At 51.2% G+C, this 11,486-nt stretch overlaps 5 protein-coding genes across 5 annotated transcripts; 4 read left to right on the top strand and 1 right to left on the bottom strand.

The window, feature by feature from the left end:
- The first annotated feature begins 344 nt into the window (after nt 1–344).
- On the top strand, nt 345–802 carry SODALDRAFT_199385 (hypothetical protein). The gene has a single exon (XM_028607191.1). It carries the CDS (start codon nt 430–432, stop codon nt 661–663), a length of 234 nt encoding a protein of 77 aa, XP_028465339.1. The 5' UTR covers nt 345–429; the 3' UTR covers nt 664–802.
- A 1,975-nt stretch (nt 803–2,777) lies between these two features.
- Nucleotides 2,778–4,733, top strand: SODALDRAFT_361246 (hypothetical protein; the record flags this gene model as incomplete). The annotated part of the gene is made up of 10 exons (XM_028614347.1): nt 2,778–2,825; nt 2,921–2,960; nt 3,080–3,130; nt 3,233–3,353; nt 3,419–3,519; nt 3,597–3,691; nt 3,750–3,962; nt 4,133–4,165; nt 4,268–4,411; nt 4,593–4,733. The coding sequence occupies 10 exons, from the start codon at nt 2,778–2,780 to the stop codon at nt 4,731–4,733; spliced, it is 987 nt and encodes a 328-aa protein (XP_028465338.1).
- Nucleotides 4,734–5,029: 296 nt separating this feature from the next.
- On the top strand, nt 5,030–7,486 carry SODALDRAFT_340769 (ApbA-domain-containing protein; the record flags this gene model as incomplete). The annotated part of the gene is made up of 4 exons (XM_028612983.1): nt 5,030–5,166; nt 5,231–5,271; nt 5,333–5,765; nt 5,833–7,486. The coding sequence occupies 4 exons, from the start codon at nt 5,030–5,032 to the stop codon at nt 7,484–7,486; spliced, it is 2,265 nt and encodes a 754-aa protein (XP_028465337.1).
- A 1,384-nt stretch (nt 7,487–8,870) lies between these two features.
- Nucleotides 8,871–9,821, top strand: SODALDRAFT_334641 (hypothetical protein). The gene is made up of 2 exons (XM_028612266.1): nt 8,871–9,184; nt 9,366–9,821. The coding sequence occupies exons 1-2, from the start codon at nt 9,068–9,070 to the stop codon at nt 9,555–9,557; spliced, it is 309 nt and encodes a 102-aa protein (XP_028465336.1). The 5' UTR covers nt 8,871–9,067; the 3' UTR covers nt 9,558–9,821.
- A 216-nt stretch (nt 9,822–10,037) lies between these two features.
- Nucleotides 10,038–10,939, bottom strand: SODALDRAFT_379981 (Rpr2-domain-containing protein). Its single transcript, XM_028615081.1, has 2 exons — nt 10,107–10,939; nt 10,038–10,051 (listed from the first exon to the last, which is right to left on the bottom strand). The coding sequence occupies exon 1, from the start codon at nt 10,753–10,755 to the stop codon at nt 10,273–10,275; it is 483 nt and encodes a 160-aa protein (XP_028465335.1). The 5' UTR covers nt 10,756–10,939; the 3' UTR covers nt 10,038–10,051; nt 10,107–10,272.
- Nucleotides 10,940–11,486: the final 547 nt, after the last annotated feature.

Here is an 11,486-nt window from a genome sequence, read left to right as displayed (position 1 = left end):
CTGGGCAAGAAATTTATCCTTCCAACAACAATCGCCCTTGTGGACTCGGAGATTCAGACGAGTCAACCCATCCATGCTACAATATATGGAGGAGGTGGTTCTCCGAATACGGTCCCATCTTGAATCAAGAGAGTACTGCCGACCCTAGCAGGACAGTTCACTGTCCGACTATCTGTCCCATCGACCTCTCTCTGTATGGTTATCAACAGGTATCCACAGGAATATACGAATATATATGTATGTCTTGGAGAACCAACAGTATGTAACCGGTCTGGGCACCATCTTCCTTCTGTCAGGAAACCAGGGGGTCCACGAGATCGGGTGAATGGGGAGAAACGAAAAAAGTCGTGTACGTCATTCCAACTTTGGCCATTCCAGGAGGATTTGCGTACCCCCCGGCGCGATAGTGGGGGCGCGGGTCTCTCGACCATGGTCTGGTCTGGCCTGGGCCAGGCCCCCCAAGCTTACGGAGTGATAGTGCTGTGCCTGTTCCAAGCATCTCTACTCCGTAATAAGAAGCCATCAAAAATGGAAACCGCAACCGGAAACCACAACAACGACAAACGAGGAGAGGTCCCGTCGCCAGTCGTCTTTTTTGCGTCTAATCTTGACTCGTATCTCAGATTTCCGCACCAGAGTCGGAATATCCCATGTTTGAAGTAGGCTACTAGGAAAGAAGAGAAGAAGCTGGGTGGTCTTCCTAGCCTCACCGCTGCTCCTTGCCGAAACACACCACGCTGAAATTCCGAAGACCGGCCCAAAACTTGGTTAGCTCACCCGAGAGATCTCCCATCTGTGCAAACTTGTTAATGGTCTCAACGGATGGATGGATGCTCAGCTAGTCCCGTTTGACCTAGCATAAGTCGTATTCATGTGGGGGAGGGAGGGTTGAACCCGAATACTACTTAAGAAGCGCTTTCCGAGAGAACTTTTTCGGATGACCTACGGATACTCCGTAGAGTCGATCCGAGGCTTGATATGGTGTCGATGACATTGGGCGATCACAGTTGTCGGACAGGACGAGAATTCCGGGGCTAACTCTCCTATCCCCATCGCCGGCGAATCAGCGAGGTTCGAGAGCTGGGAGGATACTGGGAAGAGGGGTGGAAAAAGGGGGCAATAATTTCCCTTCCAAGATTCCTGCGTTGCAATCATGCGAGGCCGCCAAACCATGTCCCTGATAGATCTTACTGTATCAAATGTGACGACGCCTTTGCTTCCCCAGAAAAAATAGAACATGGAAAAGAAGAAGAAAGAGGACCCAATCAGAATACGTGCGTGTTCTAGGAACATCGAAAGGTTGTTGAAAAGCCGGCGACAAGTTTGTTTGAAGAAATGGATTTGTCAGCCCTGGGCGATATACATTGCGTTCCTATGTACCTCTGTACAGGAGGTACTTTGTACGTACCCGAGTACCTTAGCTTAACCCGCGGATGAATCCGCACTTTGCCAGGTACTGCATAAGTATAGTGGACCAACGTCTCCATGTTTTTGAGGACTGTATAGCAGAATACCCAAGGTACCTTATGTATACAAAAAATGGAACAAGGTACAAATCAGGAAACAAATCGCACTCCATCCCGGGCAGCAGATGTCTGGAGTGGGGAACCGAGGGACAATGGCTGGGCATGAATTAGTGTATTATTAGCGCGATGAAATCGGGCGAGAAAACAACCCATAGGGAAGTTTGAAGACGACAAGTCTACAATACTAGACGACCAGATCCATGCTGCAATTACTTATATTTCATCATTACATTTAATATGGTTAGGTATTAAAGGAAAATGTAAAATGGCTACCGCAGTTGGTACCATAGATACTACAGCCTTATGTGCTCCGTACGCAACTGACTGACAGGTAGGTAATTAAGGTCATGGCGCTGGTGGTGCTGTAACGGCGAAGCGGGGGACAACGGGAGATGTTCAGGGCTATGGCTACCTACCTTAATAAGGTAATTACCGTACCGGTACTGGAAGAAATGGAAGGACCAGATACCGGTAGAAGCAAAGCAGGGTGTGTAAGGGATAGGTACCTCGAGTACCTGTGCCATTTGTTTCCTTATTTAGGTCCGATGAAGTCTGATAAAGCTTTCTTGGTCTGGTTTGTCCGTTGATACCCGCTGGAGTGCATGTGCTTACAACTCCAGGAGAATATCTAATAGCAAGTAAGGTAAAGGTATCTTGACGTTTCTCCTTGAAGTTGATATCAGAATCCTGAACTAAGCCCTCTACCACAACCCATGCAGCAACCAAAAGTCATATATTGTAAGAAAGTAAATTATGAGGTCTCGGAACCTTCCCCAGAGCCCAACTCGGCCGATAGCTTAAGATATTTGCTACTGCATGCCTTGCCGGTGATCCAGATAGGACGGCGTACGTTGTATTACAAACTCTTGTTTTTCTTGTACTACGCAGTACTGGTACATCAAATAAAGAGGCTATAAGTACGGAGAAAATACCAAAAGGTTTCAAGGACGGACAATAATCAGTGGTCGCTAGCATCCCATATGTAATTACGTTGTACTTCGTAATGTTGTGGCCCACACTAGAATCGTTCTGCTTTATTTTCTCCTATTCCAGGTTTACTGGGCGCTTTCGAGAACTTGGTTCAAAGCCACTAATTATGTCGGCCATGTTGTTGATGGGATGGTCCCTCTTGCCTTACGTTCCATCATCCTCAACCCTAACTATTTGTCCTGAGTGGCTTGCTGCTCTTCGTGTGGATCAACCATGATAAACACCTACGCGTTTGTTTAGCTTTGTTTATTAGTCTTAGGTATGCTCTTGCCTCAAACGTCCCTGGGTTTGATATCGTTCGTCAAGGATGTACCTATAAGGAGTATACCTATTATTCGTGGCTAAGGTAAGGTACCTGTAGATTGGCAGCCGCATGGGACACACGACGTCGTCCTTGTTCACAGGGGAGTCAACTTCCCGATCCTAACGTTCTGTCATTGGCAGGTACAAATACATCAGTATCGATAGGGCATGAGTACAATGACCGGGTCTTGATTTCCCTTTGAAGACCATTCCGCCCGAATACGCCGTAAGATGCACATACATTGTACCTGTACCGTCAGTCTCCCTCCTGTCCCACCCGACAACCTCGTACCCACTCGTAGGCACCCCAAGTACAATCTGTAGTACTGTACCTTAACGGAGTACGAAAGCATGAAGTACGAAGTATGTGTACGTTGTATTATGTAGTGCAGTGTTCCAAGTCCCTCACACAGCCCAGTGGGGGGCCATGTCTCCCGTCCCTAGTGTAGAACCTCATACACTTGGCATCCTTGACACCACTAAAATTGACCCCCCCGGTTCAAAGGTCCGGATGGTCCTGCGTGCGTCAGAGGAGTGAGGTCCTCAAGAAAATCCGCTTTCCACGAAAGGTTCCCTCGTTCCTGTTCAATTCTTCCTAGGTCATTTATCGGCCTGGACTCGAGCCAAAATCACCCTCTTACCAATGTTTCCCTCCACATAGCTCTCCACCTGCTACCGCGTCTTCGCTCTTTCCTCTGCCGTACCCTTCTTTTTGTTTTCTGCCACACTCTTTTTTTTTTCCCCATCCATTTTAAGACCTCCCTGTCTGTCAAACAGCCTTAATTCTCGAGGCATTGGGCTGTCCCACCGCAACTGCCAGTCGACTCGCCGACCACAAGCTCTGCTCGAAGGGTCTCTGGCGACAATCCCCGGTCACATCGCGCGCGCTTCTCGGTTCGGTGCTGGCTCTTGTAATCCCCTGACTGGCAGCCTCTCGACCGGCCATCATCAATTCCACTCCTCTTGTCTCTCGCTGTATTATTTTTCTCGAATCGGCCGAACGCTCCCTTGGGTTATCGGAGCATCAAGCCACCGAAAGCCCCTCCTATCCCTTCGTTTGACGCTCAGCGGTTTGGGCACAAATACAATCAATCGCCCATCTTCCGGTCGTGCCACAAGCGGCCTACAGCGCCTCGAGGAACCGTGCGCGCGGCAGCAACGCTGTTTTTCCCTTTATTTTCTTTTTCGGTTTATTTTCATTTCTTTTGCTTCATCACTACCTGCTGGTATCGTTAGTAGCTGCTAGGCTTATGGTCTTGGCCAACTGGCGCCACATCCCACGGCTCTCCCGCGACTTGTCGACCTATCGCTAGTTGTCACGTCAAGTTCAGCTCGACCAGTACGGAGTAACCCCCAGGCAATTCATCTAGCCTATCCGACGCAATACGCTCGTTTTTAACGTTAATTTCGACCCTCCTGGTGTCTTAACATTGGGCCGTCCCTCCCAGACCCGACGCCACCGAATCTCCGCAGCTACTACTGAATACATCTGGCATCCGCACCCCGAGAAATTATTTCGAAACACTGCTAGCGCATGGGCGTGTTCGTTTCCCGCTGCCATCGTTGCCGTTGCGTTCACTCTCCGACCTGCTGTTCGAGTAGTCGGCACGACATCTCATTGAGAGCCTAGAAGGAAGCCGACACCGGTCAAGTCGTGAAACGAACTCGACCCAAGCACGGCCTGCCGAAACGACTCGAATCCCTCTTCGGAATAGCTTCATAACCCCAATCTCCCTTCTGCCGTAATACAGGGGCTAAGCCGTCATCCCGCAGTCTCCTGAGCGGCGGACAGAAAGTGCAGCTGTCTGGAAGCACATCCGTCTCACTAATCCACATTGGGCTTCCAGCATGGCACCCATGACGCCCCGACTGAAGATACTCTCAGGTTGGTCTCCCCTCTCCCAGCGCTTCTGAGTTGTGCATCGTCATACGTCTAAAAAAGGATTGATTATTCGTGCGACCCGGTTCTGCGGTGTCATTTCGGGTGGTGGAACAGCCACCATCTTGGCCCCACGTTATTATTCTGTCGTGTCTTCGACACTGGATAGTCTCCGCCGTTGCTCCTCTCCTTTCCCCCTTGATTTTTTTTCGTTTTTATCTTTTATTTTTGTCGATTTCCCAGTTTATTCTGTGCTTGCCGATCGTGTCCCCGTGCCGACTGTCCGGCTCCAACCCCCAAGCCTGTAGCGATGATGGCAGACCACGAGCTGATGAACGTGTGTATAGTGGGAGGAAATCCCATCTCTGCCTTTTTGTCTTGGAGACTTCAAGCCACCAACGCTTGCGATGTCACATTGGTTTGGAAATCAGGCTTCGAGCATGTCGCGCAGTACGGGATCACATTCAAGTAGGTTGCACCAGTCTCTCTTCGACAATATCGTGGAGCAGTTTCAATTGACCCGTCCTACCAGGTCGCCGACCTTTGGCAACGAGAGGTTCAAACCACTACACGGTAAGCACCGGCGAATATACACATTCTTTGGAGGACGGAACTGACTGCTGCGGATTACTAGTCGTTCGGTCTCCCGAAGAATCGTCGGCCCAGCAGGAGGGCCCTTTCGACTACGTTATTCTATGCATCAAAGCTCTCCCCGATGTTTACGACCTCGCTTCCGTCATAGAACCCGTCGTCACACCGCAACATACGTGCATACTCATAAACACGACTCATGCTCTCGGCATTGAATCTGCAGTTGAAGAGCGATTCCCGACGAACGTTGTACTTTCTCTTGTTTCCAATGCTGAGCTGTCGCAGCTGGGCCAAAGCGAGTTTGAGCACAAGGGCTCGACAGAGATCTGGGTTGGCCCAGCGAACGGGAATGACAACATCCCACCTACTATACAGGAAGACATGGCCCAGGCTCTTGCCATGACACTCAGCACGGGGCAAGTAGACTGCAAAGTCTCCGGTAACATCAGGCAACAGCAATATGAACGGATGATAGGGTAAAGTTTACCTCCAAGGAACCCCAGCAATGTATGTCCTTATCAGAGAACTGACGATCGTTGTTAGGCCTATCTCTTTTCATCCCGCGAGCGTCATCTTTGAGACGCATAATCATTCACAATTGCTGGAAAAGCCAGGAGTTAGGGGCTTGGTGCTTGGGTTGATCGACGAACTGCTGGCCTTGGCCGCAGCGCATGGCTGCAAACTAGACTCGAACTTCAAGCAGAGGACGGTGGACGAAATGCTCAGGCCCTCGGCCACAGAAAGTATCATGTGGCAGGACTACGTCGCAAAAAGGCCGATGGAAGTCGAAACGTTTTTGGGATCGCCGATCAAACTCGCCCGGAATGTTGGCGTTGCTGTTCCACGCATCGAGACGATGTACGCCATCCTCCACAATCTCAACATCGTCAACCGCCAGAAGCCGCGACTAGATACATCGCCCGTCGCTCCCGGCTCACCCACCGCCTCGCCGCTTCCCAGAATATCGTCTCAAAATGGCATCCGCTCCATGTCCAATGGCATGTCCAACCCCAACGGAATGCCGCCCCGTGGCCCACGCCCTCGCAATTCTTCTTCTCTTGGTCCTGGTATGCGTCGGCCTCCGCCAACAAACGGCGGCCCTCCTAACGGCTACGGTCGCCCACCCGTGAACGGCCCGCCCAATGGCTACCCCGGACCCGGATCGCGAGCCGCATCACGGCGAGGTTCGATGGAAGCAAACGATCTGGAGGAATTCTCCCACCTTGTCCTCTACGATGACATACCTGAAGGAGGACAGCCAGCTTATGGTCAGGATAGGTTAGATTCTTCGCTTCATGAGCGTGGGTATAACTTGCGGCAGCGCGAGATGGCTTTAAGAGAACACGAGATGAGGATAGGCCAACGACGAGGCCCTCCACCCAAGCGAAGCAACCCAGTGCGTCACAGCGCCCACGCTTTCGACGACGATGACGATGATGACGAATACTACGATCCCTTGAACGCCCCTGCCCCACCGCCCTTAGCCGATCCAGACAACTTCGACATGATGAGCGTCACTTCTCGGAAGAATAGAAAAGTACCTGGTCCCTCGCCAGCCCAGCTTCGCAGGAATACCGAGCTTGATGTCGGGCCACCACCGGCGAGGGGCGGCCGATTTCGCCCCAGCTTTGGTCGCAACCGTTCGAGCCAAATGAGCAATATCCCAATCATCAATGACAACATACTCGATGATCCCTTGATGTCATGCTCGTCCAACCGGTATGGCAACGTCGACCGTACCGCGATGCAGGCTGGGTCCAGAGCCAATTCATTAACCAGTGTTCGGCATGAGGAACTGCCATACGGTCCCGGCGGGCCGTCTTCGATGGGTATGAACGGAGCGTACCCCCGCCGAACTAGCCAGTCGCCCGGTAATACATACAGCCCATCGCTACGAGGAGGCAGACCTTCCCCGCCCAACGGGTTCTCCGCCCCCCCCATGGCTGGCGGACCGCACGACGGCGTCAGGCAGCCCGTCCCTCGGTACCCGCCTGGACACGGCAACGCTGTCGCGCCGCAGCAAGTTGAACAGCATGCTGGGGTGAGCGGCCTTCATCCTCATCAAAAGAACGTGCGAAGTCTGACTGGTAGTGCGAGCGCCAGCGCGGGCAGTGGTGATTCGCAGATGGATACAGAGCCTTCGGCACATAGCAGTCAAAGCAGTCTGGGACCCCGACCACCCATAGGCGTCCGATAAATGATACCAGGGGGAACAAACCTCACATTGGGGTGAGGTCGGACCTGGAACTATGTGTATCATAACGATCTTCTGACGACCTGCACATCACTGCGAAGAGACATCGGGATGACTCGCGCATATTTCGAGCCGCAATCCATCGCTTCCTGGCGGTCTGAACATTTCGGCCAACAACCGCACTTTGGGTTAGGTTTTCTTTTGGTCTTCTCTCACTTGCATAAGAGTTACTACACTGGGGTCAGACGGTTTTCTTCTTCTTTTTCTTTTTTTCTGCAAAGGCGCATAAAGGGTGTTGTACATACTCGCTGAGTTTCGGTGTAACACGAACAGACCTAAGTTAGGCCCTCCCCAGGATCACTGCATTCAAAAGGGGGAAGGGGGGGGGGGCTCTTCTTCTCGTGCAGCATTTAATGAAACCTTCCACTCGCTCCTTAGCCCGCAGAAGGACCGAATCCTAGCCTCCGGGGGGGGTTTGGTCGACTATTTCCGATAACAACAACTGCTATCACCACCAACGCGAGCGGTCTAGTGACAGGACTTCCGCGCCTTCGCTTTACCCGCGCTACCTGCTATAACTGGAACAATAGTCACGGTTGAGAGATTATTTGAGGCGGATTGTGTATCATATGAGCCGGGGCCTGGCGACTTACGTTTCTGTTCGCCTTCACTTGATTGAGCTGGAATGAACACTGGACTGGGGTTGAGGGGGGCCGGAGCCGCACATATTGCACCCCTCTCGGGCAACCACCGAGTAATGAAACATAGACATTGGGCGGTTTAAACCTGTGCATTGTTTTGTTCCTTCTCTGTTCTTTTCTTGACTAAAGTGTTGTTTGGGCTCTGCGAGGGCACGGTAGCCCTTCCTTGTAGTATTGGAGTTTGGTATGTCAGGGGGTCTGAGACGGGATGGCATGGCGAAACTAGAGCTGTGGTGGATGAAAGCAACTCTGGAAGACAAGGTATTGTTTTGCTTTCCACGGTGGGCGGACGATATCTAGCCTGTCCACTGAACTCGATGACGCTGACTACCATAAGTGGTAAGTGAATGGGCGATGAGCAGGCAACCGGTTTTGCTTTGAGGCCGCATTGATGATTGATGTCTCCCTGTTATCGACCTGTGTGTGAATAGGGCCCATATTATCAGGTAAGGTTTAGTCGCCAAACGAAGTTAACTGTCACGAAGCTCTTTCCAGACATGGCAGTTTGAAATTGTAGAGAAATACACTTTCGGTGACACCGCCGTCGATAGTACCGGTGGCAGGTCTTAATAATCGGCCTCACCTTTGACTCCTTACGTAACTGGTCTATCTAGCCTACCTAGCCTTAATTACTTCAGCACACTTCGACGTTTCAACGGCAACTTGTACTGTACCTCGTCCATCACCACAAAGTTTCCCATAACATAACGATATCAAAAGGCTGGTCAACGCACCCGCGTTCTCGAGGTGAGGTATAATCGTTCACCACTCCATGGAACAACCTCTGGCAGCGCAGTCTCATGATTTCCACGGGAAATACCCAAGCAGACCAGATTCATCATAGTTTGCTAATCATAGCAATCAAGTCGACCCAGGGGAAAGAATGACGAGCAGGAACTTCGGTACCACCTCCAACCTAACAACAGGCCTACAACGAAACGACACAGTGCGGCCTTCCATGGCGAGCTTATCTGGCGGGGCAGTCAAGGCGCGACAGCTAGTGAGTTAAGAATCCGTCTCGCGATCACTCCATGGGGGATTCTTCACATCCACGCCCAGCGCCAACACGCGGTCGCTGTCACATGCAACATAGGCCGTTTGAGCCAGAGGTTGGTAGCCATGGAGGATGATTGCTGACACTCTGACCGCACGCTTTGTGTTTTGTCCTGGGAACAAACCAGACACACCTTCACTCCCAGTTGGCCCAGCTGTCCGCGAATCTGGCCGATACCGACAACCTGGTTCGGATGACGAGCGTCCAAGCCGAGGCCATGCGTGGCTTGGGTAGCTGGCATGGCGGCCTTTTTATGGCGGCGAGTAAGGTCTTGGGGGAGGAAGCTATTAATCGCGATGCTGGTAGCAAGCAACCGTGAATTTTCTCTACGTGGTCATTGTTATTAGTTGGTGAACTTGCGACATTAGCCTGGGAAGCATCGAACCGAATTTCGAGGACCCTTATTGGAGTTTCCATCTCTTTATTAATTCACAGGCTATTTATTGTTTCTGGCTTTCGCTAGCTAAGTCCATTCGGAAAGGATTGTTTGACACGATGCAAGTCGGATATTTGGCTTGGTATCAACGATACCAATAACCAGCTCGTGGCCGTATCGCCTTGCTCATAATCTATCAAAACAAGTCACCAATCCCTACTCTCGCAATCACCAGTCAGGCCTCTCATCAGACTCTGTATAGGTTAAATACTTACTCATTGGAAACGTCCAGAGCCTGGGCTGAGCCCTGACGCTTTCCCTGCTCAGATACACAGTGTACCACATTGATGGACGATGACCTGCTCAGACATAGTCGTGTGGCAGACGTGAACCTAGTGAAGATTCTCCCTCAGACATGTCTCTGTATGAATGTGACCCTGCACGGTGTTAGTGATCCTGTAAATCATCCGATTCACTCGTCCTGGAGCGCACCTTTCCGAGCGGCCTCTTCGATGCATTCCCGCCACAACTTTGTCCTCCGCTTCTGGGTACCTGACCCTCAAGATCCGGAAAACATCGTAGAACTCTTCGTGAATCTGAGGCAGTCATAAAGATGGCGGTGCCGTGTCCATGGTGCGCTTAGACCTCGCATGTACAGTCATCCTTTCTCTGTCCGGTCCGCGTCATCGAGCGTCGGCGGCTCCTCCCCCGGAACCCGGAACGGCCGCCGCTTCTGCCTCGGGCAGTTGGCTGGGAACCTCTTGATATGACCGCAGACAGTGCATCGCATGGCCATGACATCGGCCCACGGTTTCCTACCGCCCTTGCTATGGTTCTCTACCGTGGTGAAGCATGTGCGGCCCTCCACTAGCACCGTGTCGCATATTTTGCACATAGTCCGCTTCATGGCCGGAGTCGGCCTTATGAGAACCTTGCGGGAGACGGCACGGAGATCTTCCACGAGGAGACGGGCCATGTTTTGGGTGACTGAGTCGTCGTTCTCTTTGCTCCCCTGTTCATTTTTCGTTCGATCTGGCCTATCGTGACCAAGCGTTGCCAAGCGACAGGCCGCTTGGTGGAGATATGACACCCGGGTATAAAGGTGTCTGTTCTGAACGCCGTCGTTTTTGGACTTGCCCATGCTGTTGATATTCGAGTGCTTTGAAGAGGCAGTTGTTTCTGGTCCGCTTTATGCGAAGAAAGGAAAGGGATGAGAATCCAAGGAGCTCGTGATGAGTAAGCTTCAGGATAAAACCAGTGGCACCGGACCTCGACAGCAGGGGAATAACAATCTCATGAGTCACGAGAAATTCATGGTTCGCAGGCTCCTCAAAATACGAAGCGAATAAAAAATACACTCTATTTGACTGAAATATATACATTATAGTAAGGTACTCTGAAGCCTGCGAGAGTTGGTCCACAGTCTCACCTGCGGAGTAGAGAGTACCTTATTACCCAGATGCTGACTGATTGTTGACTCACCCCCTGTATCATCTTTTATGCCTATTAGGTAGTGTACAGCCTCTACGTTGTAATGTTAATACACGTGTACCTAGTAAGGAATTTACGAAGGTGGCGCTTACTCATGAGGTAATCACGGCTTCCCTCCAACCAAACTCCCGACATGTAGCAGCAGCTTGGGTGGTAGATAATTATTCGGTATCAGAATCATGATTTCATATCGTCAATTTCACACAATTCTCTGCCCGGCCTTACTTTAAACTCGGCAATACCTAATCCGTAAGGTACTTGGTGCTGTGGGATGTTGTTGGTTAGGACGTGAAGCCGCCGGTGACGTGTTGACTAAAGGTACCGATCCAAAGTGCCCCGTTAGGTACCTTAATGCCTACTCTACTTTTCCAGTTGGGAATG

Source organism: Sodiomyces alkalinus, assembly GCF_003711515.1.
Source record: "Sodiomyces alkalinus F11 unplaced genomic scaffold SODALscaffold_7, whole genome shotgun sequence".
Taxonomy (NCBI): domain Eukaryota; kingdom Fungi; phylum Ascomycota; class Sordariomycetes; order Glomerellales; family Plectosphaerellaceae; genus Sodiomyces; species Sodiomyces alkalinus.
This window is presented reverse-complemented; position numbering and strand designations above follow the sequence as displayed.

What these genes read in the sequence shown, in the direction of transcription:
- SODALDRAFT_199385 (XM_028607191.1), top strand. Translation starts at nt 430, where the DNA reads ATGGTCTGGTCTGGCCTGGGCCAGGCCCCCCAAGCTTACGGAGTGATA.
- SODALDRAFT_379981 (XM_028615081.1), bottom strand. Translation starts at nt 10,755, where the DNA reads ATGGGCAAGTCCAAAAACGACGGCGTTCAGAACAGACACCTTTATACC.
- SODALDRAFT_334641 (XM_028612266.1), top strand. Translation starts at nt 9,068, where the DNA reads ATGACGAGCAGGAACTTCGGTACCACCTCCAACCTAACAACAGGCCTA. An exon ending in CAGTCAAGGCGCGACAGCTA is followed by an intron (nt 9,185 to 9,365) that starts GTGAGTTAAGAA and finishes GGAACAAACCAG; the next exon opens with ACACACCTTCACTCCCAGTT.